This window comes from Lutra lutra, chromosome 16 (genome assembly GCF_902655055.1).
Source record: "Lutra lutra chromosome 16, mLutLut1.2, whole genome shotgun sequence".
NCBI classification, from domain to species: Eukaryota; Metazoa; Chordata; class Mammalia; order Carnivora; family Mustelidae; genus Lutra; species Lutra lutra.
The window spans coordinates 1658074-1677820 of record NC_062293.1 but is presented as its reverse complement, the minus strand read 5'-3'; the positions used below and the strand labels follow the sequence as shown (position 1 = coordinate 1677820).

The 19747-nt window shown below is 66.2% G+C and overlaps 3 protein-coding genes across 6 annotated transcripts in view; 2 read left to right on the top strand and 1 right to left on the bottom strand.

The window, feature by feature from the left end:
• The window catches only part of RPTOR (regulatory associated protein of MTOR complex 1), a 315386-nt gene extending 313287 nt beyond the window's left edge, over positions 1–2099 (top strand). The window contains 1 exon segment of the mRNA XM_047708089.1: positions 320–2099. Coding sequence (XP_047564045.1) covers positions 320–388 — 69 coding nt within the window. The 3' untranslated portion in view covers positions 389–2099.
• Positions 2072–11893, bottom strand: LOC125087611 (uncharacterized). Of its 3 annotated transcripts, XM_047708092.1 has the most exons (4): positions 7944–8162; positions 7808–7909; positions 7578–7705; positions 4920–5848 (listed from the first exon to the last, which is right to left on the bottom strand). In XM_047708092.1, the coding sequence occupies exons 1-4, from the start codon at positions 7965–7967 to the stop codon at positions 5731–5733; spliced, it is 372 nt and encodes a 123-aa protein (XP_047564048.1). In that variant the 5' UTR covers positions 7968–8162; the 3' UTR covers positions 4920–5730. The 3 variants fall into 3 exon arrangements, with proteins under 3 accessions (XP_047564047.1, XP_047564046.1, XP_047564048.1); XM_047708091.1 differs by lacking the exons at positions 7578–7705; positions 7808–7909; positions 7944–8162 and adding exons at positions 2072–4185; positions 11767–11893 and having other exon boundaries at positions 5267–5848; XM_047708090.1 differs by lacking the exon at positions 7808–7909 and adding an exon at positions 2072–4185 and having other exon boundaries at positions 5267–7705.
• CHMP6 (charged multivesicular body protein 6) lies at positions 11848–18310 on the top strand. Of its 2 annotated transcripts, XM_047708093.1 has the most exons (9): positions 11848–12148; positions 13494–13576; positions 14250–14359; positions 14520–14607; positions 14691–14777; positions 15552–15617; positions 15801–15881; positions 16774–16828; positions 17347–18310. In XM_047708093.1, the coding sequence occupies exons 1-9, from the start codon at positions 11848–11850 to the stop codon at positions 17400–17402; spliced, it is 927 nt and encodes a 308-aa protein (XP_047564049.1). In that variant the 3' UTR covers positions 17403–18310. The 2 variants fall into 2 exon arrangements, with proteins under 2 accessions (XP_047564049.1, XP_047564050.1); XM_047708094.1 differs by lacking the exon at positions 13494–13576 and having other exon boundaries at positions 11986–12148.
• The last annotated feature ends 1437 nt before the right edge of the window (positions 18311–19747 follow it).

The following is a 19747-nucleotide window of genomic DNA, read 5'->3' as shown; positions in this document are numbered from 1 at the left end:
CTGATCCCAGCCCTGGAGAAGCTGAGCAGGGAGGAGGCTGCCAGGACACCCTTGCGCGGCCTGTGCTCCCCAGGGAGGGGTGGCCCAGCCCTCACAGTTACTCCCCAAGTGTCTGGGCTCCAACAGAGGCCCCCATGCAGCCCGGGGCTCCCAGACGAATCCCTGCAGGGAGCTGTGGGGAGCCCCCACGTCCTTGTGGTGAGGTGCGGGGCCTCTGCTGAGAGCCACGGCAGGGTGGGGTGGGGTGGGGAAGCCCCATGCCGGCCTCCCCACCTCCCACCCCCACCGACCTGCTCACCCGCCCTGCTCTCCCCTGCAGCCTCACCTGGCCGTGGGCAGCAATGACTACTACATCTCCGTGTACTCGGTGGAGAAGCGCGCCAGATAGCGGGTGCCCGCCCCGCCAGGCCTCCGTGTACATAGTGGACCCGCCACGCCGCCCTGAACACTGGTCCTGACCTGCTGCTGAGGGCTCCAGGAGGCCCCTCGCCGTCTGTCCGTCCGTCTGTGGTCACTGTCATGCCCGGGAGCCCAGGGAAGGGGCCTCTGGTGGAGTCCTGCCGTGTGACAGCCCAAGGACGGTCACAGACATCCCAGCACCCTTTCCGTCCTGTTTTGCTTCTGAGATTTTTAAAGAGGGAGACACACTCGTTCTATTTTGCGAGGGACCCGAGCATTGGCTCCACAAAAACTCCGAGACAGAAGCCAGCTCCCCAGGGCTCGGCCACCCTGGCGGACGGGGGAGCGCTAGCGCTCAGCATGGGTCTCTGGGCCGCTGCCTGGCCATGAGCTGGCCTGGGCCGCCTCCCCCTGGCTGCAAGCTAGCCGGGGCTGTTTTCTGCACACGCGCTCCTGGGGGCATTTCCAAGCACCCTGGGAGGCCGGGGCATTCGAGAGACAGAGCCGGCGCGCGTACGAGGAGACAGCCCAAGGCCCCTCGCCAACTGCCAGTCCTTGCCCCACTAGGGGCCTTCATGGCCAGATGGTGTGAGGACTGGCAGTGCCCCTCCGCCACGCAGCCCACCTTCCCGGCACAGGCCCCTCTCCTCACAGACCCGCTAGCAGAAGGGGCCTGTGGCTTTGGATGGGTGAGGCAGGTCGGTGGCCATTCAGCCACCGTCTTGGGCCACTGGCCCCGCTTCTCTTGAGTGCTGTGTTCCCCAGGCAGGTGCGGTGACAGCCACCAGGCCTGTGGCCTCCCACACGGGTGTACACGCATGTGCAGAGCCCATGGTTTGCACACCCGAGCCCACACACGAGTGCACACTTGTGCGGTCCTGAGGCCTCCCACCTGCACGGGCGTCACACACGTGCACAGTGCAAGGGCATCTGTGGGTCAGTAGTGGCCCGTCTGCACCGCCACTCGCTGGTGTCTTGCAGTGAGTAATGCAGAGAAGGTTCTTGGTGACTGCTTTGGCGTGGGTCAGGGCGTCTGTACATGTCTGCACACAGGTGTGCGTGTGTGTCTTCACGTGTGCACGACCTGGGGCCACGGGAATGGTGTAGCCCCAGGAAGGACAACAGAGAATGTGCTAAGCAATTACAAACAGCGCTTGTAAAACAAAACCACAATGACGATATTCTGAAAAGCATTTTTTCCATTTTCCTTGGGAATCAAGATTATTCGATAGAGGAGTGAGCTGGCTTAACTAATTCTGCCACTACGAGGCCATAATCGTGGGAATGTGAGTCCCCTTGAGCTGTGGCCAGCACTGTGTCTCGGCCAGGGCCATGTACCCGGGGACCGGGCAGCACCAGCCTTGGCGGCCTGGGGACCCCCGTGCACCCCAGGAGCCGGCTCCGGGCCGGGATCCATGTGGGCTCCCGGGCCGCCGGCACCCAGCCACCGGCTGGGTCCGGAGCAGCAGACTCCAGCCGAGGAGGCGACCCGGCCGTCTGTGCGGACGCGGAACCGCCCGCCCCGGGGCCTGCATGGGCTTCCCGGGTCCGACGCGAAAGTCCAATCATGGAGTTAACCGGGGCTCCACAGAGCACGCCCTGAAGGTTCGCTTATCGCTATTTATTTTACCAAATGAGAATTGCGGAGTGAGTGAGAGCAAACGACAGCTGTTCATGACAATAAACAAGTGCAGAGGTGACTGGCTGCAGCCTTGTGGCTTGGGGGCGGGGCCTGGGCGGCCCCTCGCGCGGCGGGAGCTGAGCCTCTCTTCCCAGAGCCTCCAGCCCCGGTGCACCCCCTCCCGCGGCCGACTTTAAACCACGCAACCTGCCGTCTCGCAGCCGGAGGGGGCCGCGGGCGGTGCGCCGGCTGCTGCCCTGGTTCCTTCCCCAGGCTCGGGGGCCAAGTCCGCCTCCCCGTCCTCCCCGCCCTCGGCCGGCGTGCCCCGCAATGACCCGGCCCCACGGCGGCCCCGGTTTGCCTCCCACGTGGGGACTTCGCCCCGACGCTCCCTGGGGTCCAAGGACGCGAGTCCCCCACCCCTCCGTGGGTGTGGCTTCCTGGACGCCACTCTGCCACAGGAAGTGGGGGGACAGGAATTAAGTAACTCGCCCAAAGCCATGGCCATCGGGTGGCGGCAGAACTGGGATCACGACTCAGGCATCCTGACCCCGAGGCCCGCTTGAAGACCTTCACTCCACGGAGGCTGCGGGGTGCTGCGTGGGGCAGGGTTATGCACACCAGACCCCAAGGGGGGGCGATGGGGAGGTTTAGGTGCACCGGGTGTAGTGAGAGGAGGAGCCGATGCCCCCAGGTCGCACTGCGGCTCTCACAGAAAAGGGGCCACGTGACTCCCAGGACCCAGGGTCCCCATCCCTCCCCGCTGTGGGCCTCCCTGGGAGGAGCTGGCCGGCTTCCTGGAGAAATTACGGCCCACGAAGCCCTGGTTGGTTCTGCTGGGGTGAGGGTTCTGGGGGCTCCGTGTGGGTCCTCGTTCCAGAGGGAATGCTCACACCCCAGCAGCACGGCACCTGGGCCCAGCAACCACAGGAGTGGGCTTGGGCGGACGCGGTCGCGACAGCCGGCCTGTGGGCTGCAGCAAGGGGCTGGCTGGTGTGGAAGAGAGCGGCCAGGTCTTGGGAACAGCACGGTGGGTTCCCCAGATTGATGACACCCCTGTGCTGGCCTCCCGTGGCTGCCGCAGTAGACCACCATGGCCAGGCTTCCGGGACTGCAAATGCCACTGGCTCTGGAGGGGCCCAGAGGGCACTGCATTTCCCTGCCTCTCCCATCCCCAGCTCCAGGAGCTTCTCATGTCACATGACTCTGACGCTCTCTGCGTCCTCTTCCACTTGTAAGGACCCTAGGGGACAGTCTCCCAACGTCACAGGCAGCTTCTTGGCCTCAGGGCCACCTACATCATTCCCTTGGCCCCTGACCCCTGGCATCATGGCCTCCAGACTAGGACACAGACATCCTTAAGGGGCTTTAATCAGCCTACGGCTCCCGCTGTCTGCAGGCTTCGGGGCAAAGACCCCCACCAAGCAGAGCCCGCAAATGCAGGAGACCCTCTGCCAAGAGGAGGTGGATGGCCACGGGAATGGGAAGGAAAGCGTCTGTCCTGCCCTGGGGGTGGCCGTGCCTCCACTGGGCAGAGCCTGGGACCCGCGCATCACCTGCTGGGCTCAGCACCGCACAGGGGGAGGGTGGCCGTCGCCATGGAAACCTGGGGGTCTGAGCGCTGCGCTCCTGACCGGGGTGACATTGTTTTCTGCGAGAAGGAAACCCAGCCTTCCCACGTCCGTGCTCCGCAGAGAAAGTGATATTTTCCCATCAACATCGGTTTTCTCGTCGTCAGGACCGGAGTGCTAACCCGGTGCCGTAAAAATGAAAGATGGATGCGCGGCGGGACTTGGCCACCGGGGGGCGCCGGGTACCCGCCAGGAGACTCGCCTCCCCTCCCCCCGGCAGGCCCGGTCCCCCTCACCGCGGCGCCCTGGGGGAGGGGACGGGAGCTTCCTCGGGGAGTGGCATGTCGTGGGGTCGTCCTGCTGGGCCACCTGCAGCCACCGCGCCGGGCAGCTGGGTCCGATCTGCTCGGGGCCACCGAGGACCGTCCGCAGGCTGTCCGCGCCGGGCGCTGACCGCACACACCTGCGCACGGCAGGTGCACACTGCGCGCTCTCCGGTGTCGCGGCCGGGCGCCGCTTGCCCCGCGGGGACACGGCGTGCGGACGGGTGCGGGCAGCCCGCGTGCGCCGGTTCCGGTCTCAGGACGAGCGGCCCTGCGGAGAGTGCGGGGGGATCCGTTACAGACCGGGGCTGGGGCGCCCTCGCCACGGCGAATTCCAGGGAGCAGGGACAGCCCCGGCGGACACACTCTTCTCCGAGTTCTTAGCCGGGGCTTGACATCGGAGCTTCGCTAGGAACTGGGGCCATCAGCTCCCGGCCTGGCAGGTGGCCGGCCTCAGGGCTAGGAGGGAGCTGGGGAGAGGGTTTCAGGTACTGTCTGGTGTCAGGCCCTCAGCTAATCCCGGGAAACCTGCGGCATTCTACCGATCTCTCCTCTTCAAGAGAAGCCCCTTGGACATCAATTACAGCCCCCTCTTTCCTCCCGTGAGGGGTGGGCTTCATGTCTCCAAGACAGGACCAAGGGCATGTGCCCCCCGCCCACCTCTCCAGCCCGAACATCCTGGGTTAGGGCTGCCCCCAAGGCCCCCGCCTGCCAGGGCCCCATGACCACCCACCTGCACCAGTGAGCAGCCTGCTTGGCCACACAGCCTGGTACATGGGGAGGGGGATGGGGGTCCAGAGGCAGAGGCCCTGCAGGAGAGGGGCCCCGGGGACCATGATGGCCCATCCCCCATCATGCATTCTGAGCCCCACTTTCTCCTAACTGGAGGGTCCAGAGCAGGCACCTCCAGCGGCCCCAGCCAGCTCAGAGGGAGCCCCAGCCATGCACAGGACCCCGGGCTCCCCAGGGAAGGGGGGCAGAGGCCAGCAACAGCTAAAACCAAAGGAAGAGGGAACCCCACATGGGTTTTTCTTTCTTTTTTGCTAAGTATCAGAACTTTCCAGACTGGGGGAGAAGCAAATGGCACCCCAACAAAGGAGCAGCCCGAAGAGGGCTCCATGTCATGTCGTGAAGGCAGAGCCAGCCCCGCCCACCGTGGCTGTGCGCTCCCGGGCACGAAGGCCCCGTGGCCATCCATGGCCACACTCCACGGTGATCTCAGCCAAATGAAAACCCCCGTTGCCTTTTTGCAGAAATGAGGCCAACCCTCAAATGCACATGGAAATGCAAGGGGCCCTGAAAAGAGCCAGAAAAAACCTGAAGTATTGGTAGTTCCCGGTTTCGAAACTCACTACAAAGCTACGGTGATCCAAAGGGGGTGCCGAGGTCTTCACACGTGGTCGCGCAGGGTCTTGCCCACGAATGTTCTTGGTCGCGCTGGTCACCACAGCTGGGGGGGGGGGGGGACACAGCCCAGGCGTCCACTGATGTCCAAATAAACAAAATGTGGTCTCTCCGCACTGGAGCGTTTATGCCCAAGCTCTGAAAAGCCAGTGCCGACACCTGCCACAGTGTGGCCTGACGGGGAGAGGACCGACACCGAAGGCCATGTGTCGTGTACTTGTTCTTTCATGAAAGATCTGGAGTCGGAAATCCACAGAAACAGAAAGACCGGGGCCACCAGGGGCGGGGGGAGGGGGCGGGGAGTGACTGCTTAACAGGCACGGATGCTTTCCTGGGTGAGGAGAAGGTGCTAGAATGCACAGAGGTAGTGGTCACACGGCGTGAAGGCACCAGATGACTGAATTGTTGACTTTCAGATGGTGAGCTGTGCGTGACGTGACCGTCCCCTCAATGAACAAAATGCCCCGAGGCAAGAGAGCGTGGCTCCCGAAGGGCCTGTGCGCCGGGCTGGGTTTGAATCCAGCCTGCGCCTGCGGGAAACAGGCGCTCCTCTGACTGCGTGCGTCCCAAGGGAGAGCGAGGCTGCAGGGACACGCAGGGCCTCTGACGGCGGCACCTGGGGACACGCAGGTGCCGGAGGGGCCACGAAGCCTGCAACCCCTGCACCAGGCCCGCAGACGGCCAGCTCTAGAGGAAGCGGTTTGGGGACCAGGCAGCCCCGTGGGAACCCCCCCTGCTTCGAGGCCAGCTAGGGACGGGCCCCAAGAGCCCTGGGGGGCAGCAGAGCCGCTTCTGAGCACCGAGTGCAGGGGCGGGTCGCGGAGAGCACCTGCTGTCCCCGGTGCGTCACAAGGGCCCTGCTCGGCCACTCACCACAGGTCCACGGGCGCCCTGGGTGTGAGGATGCCCAGCAGCCACGCGTGAGTGGCTGGCTCCGAGCTCCCTCTGCGGGGCTGCCGTCCAGCTGGCGGCCGGGACAAGCCCCCGTGCTTCTGTGGCCCAGTCTGAGAAGGACCGGGCACTCCGTGATCACTCCGAGAGGCACGGACACCGTGCGGGAGGGACGCCCAAGGGCCCTTCTGGACCTGTGAGCTCTTGCAGCCCCTGCGGCGGCACAGCTGCGGGACAGCCCTGGCAGCAGCGCCCCTGCGCCGGCACCCCTGCCGCTCCCACCCCACCACAGGCCCCTTCTCGGCTCTCCCACTCCCAGACACCCTTCCTGAGCCTGAGACCGCAGCACGGGGGTGCAGCGTGACCAGAGGGACTCTGAAGCCGGCCCCGGGGCCACCCCCACCTGCTTCCACCCCGCAGGCCACAGCTTCTAGACACAGGTCCGTCCGCTCCCCCCGCCCCTGTGCCGGCCACCACCACTCCCTCCATCCGTCCTCCCACTGAGGCCAGGGCCTCGGAGTCCAGCTCCAGGTCAGGCAGGTGACCGGTCCCTCTGCACCGGCTTCCCCGTCGCCCCTCATAGCGGTGTAGATGGGCCTGTGTCTGCAGTGATTATCTCCAAAGGAGGAACCGGTGATGAGTGGACAGATGGCGGACCTCTCCCAGCTGGGCAGGCCCAGGGCAGTCCCGGTCCAGGAAGCTCTCTACTGCAGCCCGGGCTTCTTGGGACCCCCTTCCTGCGAGGACCCCCAGAAGCCACTGCCTGCTGGGTGCCAGGTGCTGGAGTGCTGAGATGCGGGGCGCGGGGACACTCCGCAGCGGGGCCGGCCGCCAGGCTGTCCTGCAGCGCCGCCGTGTGGCCGCCGCTGCCCCACCGCAGCCCCGCACAGCCTCGAGGCTTCCGGAAAGGCTGTGGACGCCCCTGCGGACCCGCGTCTGTTCCTCTCAAGGCCCTAAGAGCCGTGTCTGGACACTTGACCTGCTGCGGTTCTGTCCCCACTCCCGTGGGGCCTGCAGCGGTCAGCGGCAAAGCAAACCCCTGCAGCCCCTCCCGGGCCCCCCACTGCAGTCTCTCCCGGGCATACCCTCTGCAGCCCCAACCTCTGGGAGCTGCCTCCCTTCCCAGCCCTTCTGAGCACACATGCCCTGGGGGCTCCCGCAGGCCCACCCCCGGGGCTGCTCGCGTGGCCACTGTAGCGGCCACACTACGGACGTGGACAAAACACCGGTTCCTGAGTTCACACCCCGCCTAGGGATCTGCCTGGATTTTTCGGACTCGTTCTAGGCTGGTCTTCGGCTCATCCCACACGCTCTGCTGTTTCTATCCGCGCCGCCTTGGTGTGACCCCCGAGGCCCCTGAAAACCTACCGCGCGTGGCCCGCGTCAGAAGTGCTCCCGCACCACACCAGCGAGCCCCAGCTCGGCCTCCACTGGGGCGTCCTGGCCCCACAGCCCACACGCAGGCCGGGCGTGGGACGGCTGGCATCCGGGGACACCTGGCATCGGGGGGCACCTGGCGTCGAGGGGTACCTGGCGTCGGGGGACGGCTGGCATCCGGGGACACCTGGCATCGGGGGGCACCTGGCGTCGAGGGGTACCTGGCGTCGGGGGACGGCTGGCATCCGGGGACACCTGGCGTCGGGGGGCACCTGGCGTCGAGGGGTACCTGGCGTCGGGGGACGGCTGGCATCCAGGGACACCTGGCGTCGGGGGGCACCTGGCGTCGAGGGGTACCTGGTGTCGGGGGACGGCTGGCATCCGGGGACACCTGGCGTCGAGGAGTACCTGGCGTCGGGGGACGGCTGGCGGCTCCGGGAGGCAACTCCCTCTGCTCAGTGGACGTGAGTGGGCGCGCCTGCCTCCTGTGGGCCCCGCCCTCCCCCCTGCGGATTGGCTCAGCTGAGGGCACGGCACTCGGCTCAACCAATCAGCCCCCTACCCCCACGACCACAGCCGATGAGGACTTGGAGGTGGAGAGCAGGTGGACAGAGGCGGCGGCTTCCCGCGCTGGTCCTCTACAGCCAACTCCCAGGTGCCTCACGTGCAGCTTACGTCATCTGCACCACAAGGCCGGGGGTCACTCCATGGGGGCCGCCAGCACCCTACCAGCCGCGGCACTGTTGATGGTGGCCCGCCCAAGGGCCATGTTTTCATACCAACGTCCCCTGGGTCTGCACGTCATGGAACGGCCACCCCAAACGGCACCTCCCCACTGACACCGTCCCTGGAAGCCACGTCGGGATCCCGGGCTACTGTCCACCCACAGGAGGAGTCTCCTGAGCACCCCCCCCCCCCCGCCCGCCCAGCAGTCACAGGCCACCTGGGGGGTTCTGGCAGGTGAGATGGGGCAGCACGCCCAGGGCAGGAGGCCGCGGTCACTGACAGGACCCGCTTCTCGCAAGCTGCAGTCCCTGTGCCCCCCCCCCCCCCCGCCCCAGGATCCAGTGGTGCGGCCTTCCCTTCCTTCCTGCCCGTCCGCGGTTTAGAGGCAACGAACCTCTGTACTAAACACTTAGCCTTGAAGTGCCCAGAGAGCTGCCCCGAGTGAAGGCGGGTGATGCAGTGGCCCGTGTCACAAGTCGCTCCAGGAGAGAGCCTGGGAGGCAGAAGTCCAGGACAGGTGATAGGAAGTGATGATCTCATTCGTGTGTGGTGGGTTGAACCTTGTCCCCTCAAAATTCAGGTACTGAATTCCCAACCCACAGTTCCTCTGAATGTGATGTAATTAGGACGTAGGGTCTCGACAGAGATAATTAAGAGAAAACGAGGTCAGAAGGGCAGGCCGGCAATTTCAGACTTCCCCCGCGAACATTACATTTATAAGACAAGCTTTAAGTTCTCAGTTCCAGGGTAGAACCAGAAAATTGGGAAATCTATTGGGCTGCTGTAAGAGATCTGGTTTCTTGTGGCAGCACTGCTGTATCAGGAAATCATGCCCCCAGCTTCAGCCTGGGGCTGGCAGGATTCCAACACACAGCGGGGTCTCCGTCCTCCCAGGTCCAGATCGGAGCAGCACGAGGATGTGTGAGGACCAAGACAGTGGAGGGGAAGGACCCAAGCTCATCCCATAAAGCCTGGCCCACCAGCACAGGTGACCCTCCTCCCTGAGACACCCCCTTCCGTGCAGACCACACCGAGGCAGTCGCTGGCTAAGGGGAGGCTGATTCTCCTCTGGGCCCCACCCCAGGAACACCAAGATTTTGCTGACTCACACCGAGAGCCACAGAGGCCCAGTTTGGTCCTTTGTTGCTGGAAGCTTGGACTTGGCACAGCTCAGCTGAGCCAAAAGTCCCTTGGTGTGATACGTAGGGAAGAGTCCAGGAACTCTGGGAGATAAGGACCTGCTGTGAGTTGTCAGGTGCAGCCGGCTCACTGAGAGCCTCACTGTGTCCCCAAACCACACTGCCCTGACAGAGGCCTGGCGAAAGCCCTTGGTGAGGACCACATATTCTCGAAAAGCCCTCTGTGGGCCAGGAATGATGGTGGGAGTGCCGGTTTCCCCTGGGCGCCCGAGGGGGCAGGCCCAGAGGTCAGGTGAGCAGGGCTGTGGGAGCAGCCGGCACGAGGGACCGTGCTGGGCTCTCTGGCTTTGGTCTTGGACTTGACAGTTGGGTCAGGTGCCCCTGGGCCTGAACAAAATGGACGTCATGGGAAAGCACACACGATCAGTGAAAAAATAACCCAGATGGGCGAGGAGAGATCTGACGCCACGCACCTAACAGTCCGACCTCTCATCGGCCCCCAGCCCCAGCCGGTTCCATGACTGGGGGGCCACGCTGCAGGGCTCCAGGAAGTCCACGCTGCAAGTGCCCGGCCTGCCCACAGTGCCTACTCCGTCCTTCCGCTGCCCTGCTGCTATGGAACAGCGGCCACCGCCGGTCTTGTTCAGGAATCTGCAGGTTTGGCCGAGTCCACAGGGAAGGCGCATCCCCGCTCCCCGTGACGTCAGCTAGCGTGGCCCCGCCCGTGGGGACAGAGCCCTGCCTGTGCAAGCCGGTGCCCGAGTAGCTGGCACAGGCCGCTGCCTGCCAGTCCCTCCCAGGGCAGGGGGCGCTGCAGGCCGACCGGGTGGCTGAGTTCCACTGGCCGTGTCAGCTCTTAGGACCTGATCTCGGGAGTCCAGGAGCGCCACTGCCGCAGTAGTAAGGGCTGGGCGGGGACTCACTCTCCTTGGCCGGCTCGTGATGGGGGAGCCCGACCTGCAGATGCTTCTCCTTGGCCGGCTCGCTGGCTGGGGGCTTCCTCACCAGAGCTCTGGAGCAACAGGGCTGCCAGGCAGAGGAAGGGGCTCCCTTCCTGGCGCCAGCTGCTTCTCTCTTCCTGCGGTGCAAGGCCAGGGGGCCGGCGGGTGCAAGGCCCCTCAGTGAGTTTCTCCTCCACCTGCAGCTGCTTTGGGCGGGCCTCCCGCAGCCTGTCCTGTGCACAGCAAGATTCTCAGCCCTGACGGGCAGTTGCTGTAGCCCCAGTGTGCCCCCCAGTGAGCTTCCTGGCCAAGGGGTGGTCTCTCCTGCAGACCAGCTCTGGCTCTCGGCCTCTGGACCCTTCCTCTGCCCCAAGCAGGCCGCACGGTCCCAGTGTGGCACGCCGCCTCCCAGCAAGGCTGGACCTTACCCCAGCAGGCGGCTGGAACACAGGGATACGCAGCACGCTCTCTCGCAGGGATCTCTGGCTAATCAGGGTGTCCAGAATGAAGTACCCGGGTGGCCACCTAGACTGGGGCCCATCTTGTGGAACAGAAATAGAACTCCAGGCCTTGTGGCCAAACTTGACGTGAGTCACCACCATGGAGGGTTTCCCCCGCCTCCCAGTGCTCACAAAGTGGCCATGGCAGCTGGGGTAGAGGCTGTGGGCTCAGCAACACAGACTTCCCCCAGCCAAGGCCCGCCTGCTCCCCACAAGTGCGGAGTGCCCAGCCCAGAAGAGCACCACGTCCTGGGGGTACTGGCCAGCCACACCAGCCGACTATTCCCATGTTTCCGTCATGAGGCAGTGGACTTGTCCTCACTGCATAGACACTTCCTCTGGATACGGACCTCCCTTCCCACCTGCAGGGCTTCCTGCCAGCGCACCCCCGTGGAAGCCGGCCAGCCCGGTGCCCACTCGACACGGCGTCCGACCGAAGAGGTGAGGCAAGGGGCTCATCTCAGCACCCCCGCGCCCCTCCCGTGAGCCTCTGGGCTGTTAGGACCGGGCCTGGCCCAGGGCAGACTCCGTTACAGGACCGGCTGGGGTGACCCAGCAGGGCTGGGTGCTGTCCCGGGAGAGGCCGTGCGCCCCCCGAACCTAGCGCGCACGGCCAGGACACACAGCTGGGGGCCGGGACGGCGGGCGAGCGGTTGCGCACCGCGGAGCCCCAGGCGGGCTCTCGTCCCTGGGGCTGGGCCGCAGGCCGGGCGGACCCACGGTGCGCAGGCGCAGGCCCGGCGGACGGCCCGGTAGCCGTCGCACACACCTGGAAGCCCGCAGGCCGGACACAGGATCACTGGGCGCGGCACTTCGTGGCCCGCACCCGCCGGGGCGCAGGGGCTCGCGGACAAGGCTTCCGGCCCCCGGCTACCTCGCAAGGATCCCCCTACACGGGACACGGCAACTTTGAGTCTTAATCCGCAGCGCGACGGCACTCCGGAGAGCACGCGAAATGCGGCATTTAGGACTGCGCAGGCCCGACCGGCAGCGTCCTCGAGCCGCGGTCGCCGTGTCCGGCGAGGGCGCATCCGAATCCCGGACCGCCGGCCGCCCGCCCGCACGCGTTCGCCTTCTGCGGCGCCTGGCCCCGCGCGGCCGCCGTCGGGGGCGGGGCTTCGGTACGGAGGCCGCGAGGGCGGCGAGGGGGCGCGGCGGGCGGGGCGGCGGGCGGGGCGGCGGGCCGGGGCGCCATGGGCAACCTGTTCGGCCGCAAGAAGCAGAGCCGGGTCACCGAGCAAGACAAGGCCGTCCTGGTGAGAGCCGGGCCCCGCGGCGACGGCGGGGGACAGCAGGGCAGGGCTGCGCGGCCCCCGGGAGGGCCTGCCGCTCCGCCGGGCGGGCTTCTGGCCGCGGGTGGCGGCGCCGGACCGCGGGCGGCGGGCGACCCGGGCGAAGGCGGGACGGGGCCGCGGGGTCGGGGCGGCGCGGAGAGTCGCGCGGTGTCGCAGCCGCTCCCGGTCTGCGAGCGCGCGCGCGCTGCAGGGGGCAGGCGCCGCGGCCCGGGAGGGGGGCCGGTCCCGCCGGGTGGTCGGGCGCCCCGGAGCCTCGGAGCCCCGGAGCCCCGCGGGAGCGCCGCGCTGCCAGCCCCGCACACGGTGGCCCGCGGTGCGGGCGTGCGGACCCCGAGCGGACCCCGCGGACCCCGGCTGCCCCGCGGCGCGCTCGGTCTCTGCGGCCCGGACGCAGGATGGCCTAGGAGGGACGGCGCGTCGGAAGCGCCGAGGGGTGGCCGCGGACCTCCGCCCCGCGTACCCTCGCTCGCGCTCCTGCCAGCCCGGCGGGCGGCCCGGCGTCGGGTCTGAGAGAGAAACGGGCTCAGTCTCAGGCGGCCTCGCGCTGGCTGCAGGGACCTCCTGTCCTAAAGGTCCTCGACTGAGGCTCCCCAGATGGAGCCGCCCTGGAGGAAACCCTAGGAGCGGGGGTGCTGCCCGGGGGCGCGCGCTGGGCTCTGCGGAGGCGGGGGCGCGCCTGGCGGACACCCGCCGCGGGCAGCCCCCGCGGTTCTCTCCTCCTTCCAAGGACCCACCTCTGGGCTTCTCTTCAAGGAGGCCCTTGTCCTGGCCGGGAGCCCTGTTGGGCGTGCCCAGACCGAGCAGCGCGGTCCGCGCACAATAATCCCGACGACTGGCCGGTCCCTCGGATGTAAAGCTGGGAACTCCCGGCCCGGGCGCCGTCTGCCCCGTGACCCTCCGCCGCTGCGTCTGGTTTCCCTAAGCACCTGCGTCCTGCGGCTGGTCTTCGGTGCTCTGCCCGCACCCGGCTGGGACAGTGGCCCTGGGCGGGGGTGGGTGCCCAGCTCCGGGGGGGATCGGCGGCCAGAGCGGAGACGACGGCACATAGGCTGGCCACCGTGTCTGCCGGGAGAGTGGGCACCTGCCACTGCGGCAAGGAGACTACGCAGCCGGCACCCAGCCCGCCCCACCGGCCATGTGGCGCCCTGGGCAGGTGCTGAGGAGGCATGCTGTGGAGGGAGCCGTGAAGCGGGTCCCTGCAGACACGTCTACACTGGCGGATGATTTCTCACTACACCGAGTCTTACAGGTGTACTGACCTTTTCACTTAATTAACTTGATTAACTCAGGGCAATCGTTCCTAAAGATCGAAGGCCACATAGGAGAAATGCCCTGTGCCCGCACGCGCTCACCGTAGCGTCCTCTGAAATGACGAAATTTGAAAGAAATGTGAGTGGTCTAGACTAGGGCAGGATTGACTGACACCGTAAATGCCCCCCACCGCCCCACCGTCCCTTCTGGGACAGCACCCGGGGTCCCAGCTGCTTGGCACGATCACGCAAACACTTCACTCCAACGTGGCGGCGGCTGTCAGCAAAGGCACAGTGATGAGCGGCAAAGGCAGGGGGGCTGCACACATCGGGAACCCGTCTGAAGCCGGCAGAGCTGGGCTGCAAGGCCCCAAACCCTCGCTGTGGCTGGGTGGGCCGGTGGCTCGCCGGGGCCCTTCTGGGTTGTCTCTGAACCCTGGAGGCAGTGGCGGCGCTCTGACCTGCCCCCTCCCCAGCACCCACAGCCGTGCTGTGCAGTGACGCCACTGAGAACAGGCTCTCCATCTCAGCGCTGTGGACCCTGGGGCTGGCTGCCCCTCTCTGTGGGGTGTCCTGGGCCTTGCAGGATGCCGGGCAGCACCCCTGGCCTCCACCCCATGGTGCCAGGAGCATGCCCCCCACAGTGGTGACAGCCATAAACGTCGCCAGCCCTTGCCCCATGTGCCCTTTGTCCCCACGGAGAACTCTGTGTTAGAGGGTGTGCCGCAGGGGCGGCCGCAAGGGTGCCGCGTGGCGGGCGCAGGGCCCGGCGCAGCGAGGGCATGTGCGGACCCAGGCCTGCTCTCTCGCAGCAACTGAAGCAGCAGCGGGACAAGCTGAAGCAGTACCAGAAGAGGATCACCCAGCAGCTGGAGCGCGAGCGCGAGATCGCCAGGCAGCTCCTGCGGGACGGGAAGAAGGAGTGAGTGGGGCCCAGGGCAGGCAGGGCAAGAAGGGGCTTCGGTCCCCCGTGGGTCTGCAGCTGGGGGTGGGGGGGGTGGGCCCAGGAGGCCAGTCCACGCCCGGCAAGGCCACCAACAGGCATGCCGGCCACTGGGTCACCGAGCGGGTTCCCTCTGCAGACGGGCCAAGCTGCTGCTCAAGAAGAAGCGGTACCGGGAGCAGCTTCTGGACAAGACAGAAAACCAGATCACCAGCCTGGAGACGATGGTCGGTGCAGCGAGCGGCGGGAGGGGGAGGGGGAGGGGAGGGCAGACACCTGACCGCTGGGTCTGCCTCGACATCCTCCCCAGGTCCAGAGCATCGAGTTCACCCAGATTGAGATGAAGGTGGTTGAGGGGCTGCAGATTGGAAACGAATGTCTGAAAAAGATGCACCAGGTGGGTCCTGGCAGGGCCGGGGGCAGAAAGGAAGGGGAGCTAGGTGAACGAGGGAACGGGCTTGTGCCCCAGGCCATGGGCTGGGAGCAGCTGGTGCCAGCCGGGAACGTGGGAAAGCCGGTGCTACCAGGAGGCGGCGATGGTGGCGGACACTCAGGGTATTGACCTGAGAGTGCGGTGATGGGCACAGACTAGAAATTGGGTCCACAGATGCTTATGCGACTGGAAGAGTAGTCCGGTGAGGGTGCACGGAGGGTGTGGTGGGCTCACTGGGAGGGCTTCCTGGAGGAGGTGAATACAGCCTCGTCACAGGATGCGGCATAGAGGTGGTGGCAGAAGGAGGGGAGAAGCCGTGCCCCAGCCTGCCCTGATCTCCTGGTGAGGGGACAGCAGGGGCCACACAGAGCGCCCCAGCCACCAGCTGCTCCGCCCATCCGTCCAGTGTGTACCTGCGGGTCCAGCAGAGGCTCGTCTTCGAACCCGAACGAGATCGAGTTGGCCGCTCTGAGGAAGCTTCTGACACCTTTTTGCTTGTTTCTGCCTCGATCTCCTGGGCTGGTTGAGGTGCCGGAGGTCTGGGGCGAAGGGCCGGCAGGCGTCTGAGCAGAGAGTGGGGGCCGAGCTCCGGAGTCTCTGCACAGGCCCAGCCACGGCAGAGACAACCGGAACCGTGTCGTGTTGCGCACGGCCTGGCTGGTGCCCCCGGTCCGGGTGGTGTTGCCACCAGGGCTTCTCCCAGGGCCTCGCTGACGAGACTCCCTCCGAACCGATTAGGTGATGTCCATAGAGGAAGTGGAGCGGATACTGGAGGAGACCCAGGAGGCCGTGGAGTACCAGCGGGTAGGTGCTGCTGGGCCACGGGGCCACCTGCCGCCTGCGTGAGTGCCCAGCGGCCGCCCTCGAGGGCCGCGCCTGCCCGTGCCGGTGGTGGTCAGCTTTTCTCGGGGCGGGGGGAGCTTGAGCCACGGGCGGTCTCCTTCCCCAGCCTGGCCCGGGTCCTCACCTCTGCTTCTCCTCTTGCAGCAAATAGACGAGCTCTTGGCCGGAAGCTTCACTCAGGAGGATGAAGATGCCATCTTGGAGGAGCTGAACGCAATCACTCAGGTAATAGGACCTCCCAGAGCCGGGCACGGTCCCTCGGGCGACGGGACCCCAGGCGGCTTCTGCCCGTGGTGGTCACTGGTCTTGGGGAGCACAGTCCTGTCGTTGCGGCCGGTGTTCCTGAAACGACTAGCATTTGTGCTGCACCGAGGCCCGTCTCCTCGCGGGCCTGGCTGACCGCAGGGAGAAGCCAGCCCGGGGAGACGGTTTCGTGCGCTGCCCACCCGAGGAGGTTGCTGGAGGCTGGGGCCGCCCGGAGCCCGGCGGCCGGGACAGCGCAGAGATGCTGACCTCCAGCTCCGTCGGCCCCTCCAGAGGACAGAGTATGGTTTTGTGATCTCGGGGGGGCCTTTCCCATTGTGGCCCAGTCGCTCGCTGTCATGTGCAGGGCCTGCATACGTAACCCTGGACGCCGCTGACGTCGTCTCACGCAGGCCTGAGGCCTGTGTCCGCTGCCTGACTGAGCGGTCTCTGTCTCTGGGCCACCGCCTCGGGGCGCCGCATTCTCCCCGTGCCCCCCGCCTGCCGCTCCCTGTACCCGCGGGAGGAGCACTAGCTAGTGTCGCTGCTCTCTGCACTTCGGCGTCCCGTGGGCGCTGCCTCCTGATGTCCTTCCTCCCAAGGACCCGAATGCCCTGAGCCACGAGGGGTGCCCCTGGGGGCAGGCAGCTCTACCACAGACCTGCCCTCGAGCGAGCACAGCAGGCGCCTCTGTGGCTCCGGGACCCATGCGCATACGTGTGCCCAAGTGCACGGCCAGGTTCGGAGCTGAGATCTCCTGGGAAGCCCCCTGGGGCGACTGAGGTCTCAGCAGTGCCAGCTGCTGCAGGGGCTTCAGCGTGGGGGACTTCCCGCCCCGACGGCTGCTGCAGCCTCTGCCGTCTGTTTCTTGTAGGAGCAGATAGAGCTCCCAGAGGTTCCTTCAGAGCCCCTTCCCGAAAAGAAACCAGGTACGCTTCTCGTCCTGTCCTTTGGAGAACAGGGAGTTCTAGAACAAAGCAAAATGCCTGGGCCACAAGGTCTTCCCTTCCCCCTTTCCACTCGGTGAAAGTCGGTTCCTACCTCCCCAGCGGGGCAGGTAAGCACAGGCCTCGCTCGGGTTGGGCCCGGGGCTCCAGGATGGGGTGACCTTCTCGAGCCTGACCCCATTCAGAGAGGCATAGCCCACAAGCAGAGCTGGGAAAAGGCCATGTCCAGCCCAGGACAAGCCATCCTCTAGACATCAGGGCTCTGTGGGGCCACTTCCTGCTGGGGCCCCATGTGGCTGGTGGTCCCTCCACATTTCTTCCTGCTCCTCTCCCTGACCCTCCCTCACGTCAGGCCCCCTGCCTACACCTCAGGCCCCGAAGGCCCTGTCCAGAGCATGCTGTCCTGGGTCCTGGCTCCTTACCACCTCCCCTCCTTCTCTGGAAGTTTCTGCTTCTCGGGTCTGATCTCCTCGGCCAACACCGCTTTCTTTCCTCTACAGAGAAAGTCCCCCGCGAGGCCAAGCCCAGGCAGGTGGAGCTGGTGGCGGCCTCGTAACTCAGCCTCCTCTCACGGGACTGGCGGGGACTCCCCAGAGCCTGGGGGCCACAGAGTTTGGGTGCGTGGCCAGCCCTGACCCGGTTCCCGGGAGGCCGGCACCAGGCCAGGCCGGTCAGGTGCTGACGGCGCAGCGTGGCGCGCGGGGCTTGGTACCAGGAGGGCTCTGCGGAGCATTTCCCTGGCGCTGCGGCCTTGCTCTCGTTTCTGGATTAAATGGCAACGTTCAGACCCTCCAGCCACACGCAGCTTCTGACGCTGCAGCTCCCACGCGGCCACAGGCAGGCCCAAGGCTCCTGGTGCTGGCCACGCTCCTGTCCCCGGCCCTGCAAGGCTCCGCGGGCCGCCTTCTCCGCAGCTTGCTGTCTTCTTGGGAGCGCGTCGAACCCGGCTTCCTTGCCCGCCCCTCCCTCACTTCTTCCTGCTGCTCCCGTCCGCTGGCCAGGGCTTCAGTTAGGGAGTCCCTGCCTTGGCCTGGCTTCCTGACCTGCCCAGTCTCCCCATCGGTTCGGGGCTGGAAACCTCCCTCTTCTGTGTCGACGTTCGGCGGCGTTGGGCTGGCGGGGTGGACGCACCCCTGCTGGGCTGACAGGTCCTTGGCACCAGCGGGAGCTCAGCCCCGCTGCAAAGGGACATTTCTGGGGAGCCAGTGGTCTCCCTGGGGTTCCCATAGGTGCTGACGGGCCTGCTCGGGGGGGTGCGGCCCCTGTCGCCTGGGAGCCTGCTGGGCCCCCGGAGCTCTCCAACGGGGCAGATGCTGTCGGGGGTGGTCGCGGCTCTCTGGCTGACGGCTCATCTCGGTATTAGACAATCCCGATGACGTCTCCCCCTCCCACCTGGAACAGAAAGGGGACCCTCCCAGCCCCCTCACAGGTCAGCCCCGTATTAAAGTTGATGCCTGCATGGTCTGCAGCCTCGTGGAATGGGGTCCGTGGGGGCAGTTGTTGGGTTCGGGTGCGGCTCCTCTCATGTCCCTGAAACACGGCACTTTGGCCCCTACCGGGCACTCGCTCCACTGCACCTGCCTTGAGTGACCCCGGGGCTGGGGACGTGGGGCAGGTGAGGGTCCTCAGTGCACCGGGCACTGAGGGCACCCTGCGCTCTGGCTGTCCGCTCTGGGCAGCTGCCAGTAGCGAGGCGCAGGGTCGGGTCCTGGGCCCCTCCAGGGAAACAGACCCCGCGGTCTCCGCATGCACTGAGGGGAGGGAGGCTGGTCAGTTGGGTTCCTCCAGCAGGGGGTCTGGTGTGGAGCCCCAGGCCCAGGTGGGAAGCCAGATGCCCCAGGGAGCAGGCAGGCAACAGCAAGGAGAAGGCTGGGCGGTCCCACTCATAGGGGCTGCCGTGTCCTGCACTCGGAGACCACCATGGGCTGCAGCCAAGTTACCCTGGGGGGCAAGGGGGGTGCCAAGAGCTGAAAACCAGATTTGGAGGTGTAATGCCAGCCTCAGCCAGGAGAGGGCTCTCTGCCAGCTCATCTGGGGGACTTTGCAGGAAACGCATTGACGCGACCTTCTGGCTGCTGGGCCCCGCCCATGGGGTTCTGGTAGCACAGCTGTCCGCCCCCAAGACTGCACAGTGGCCGTTCGGGTGGTTCTGACCGACAGGGAGAAACAGGCTGCCTTTGGGTCCAGCAGCCCTGCCAGTCCGAGGTCATGGAGGGAGTGGGGGGCAGCCTGGGTAGGGAGGGGAGGTGCCGCCCCCCACCGGCAGGGTGGACCCCTCTCCTTTCCCTTTGCTCCCCGCCATCCGGAGCTGTGGGCTGGCGGCAGAGCCTGCCCTTAGCAGTCACTGGCTGGCCTCCCTGAGGGCTTCACCACGGGGACTGTGCGGTGGGATCAGGGCTCCGACCACCCCCCTCCCGCGGTGACTGCCTGGAGAACCTGCCTGCGTCTGGATGGCCCGCCCCCCCGGCATGGGGAACACAGCGAGCCTCCGACAGCAGCCCAGGCGTCCTCCTGACCGGGTAAGGGGCACCCGCGTCTCCTGAAACAGCTGGAAAGTTGGGGAGGGAACTCTGTCCTCTCTCAGTGTCTAAGAAGTTAGGCCTTATGTGCCAACTAATCACCTTTTCTCTTTGTACATGTTTATTCTGTTCATCTAAGGAGGTTCTGCCCTGAAACGCAGCATGACCTTGAGCTGACTCCTAGGCTCTGGCTCTGGAGGTTGCGTGGCTTGCAGCTCGTGTGTGCGTGTGCGCACGCGTGTGAGTGTGCAGGGAGCTAGGATGAGCTCACACTGATGCTACCCACCACTGAACCCTGGTCCTGAAACCCCACCTATGTGACCATGACCCACCTTCGTTCTAATCTACAGGGCGTAGAACTCGGAACACCGCAGACAAGCGA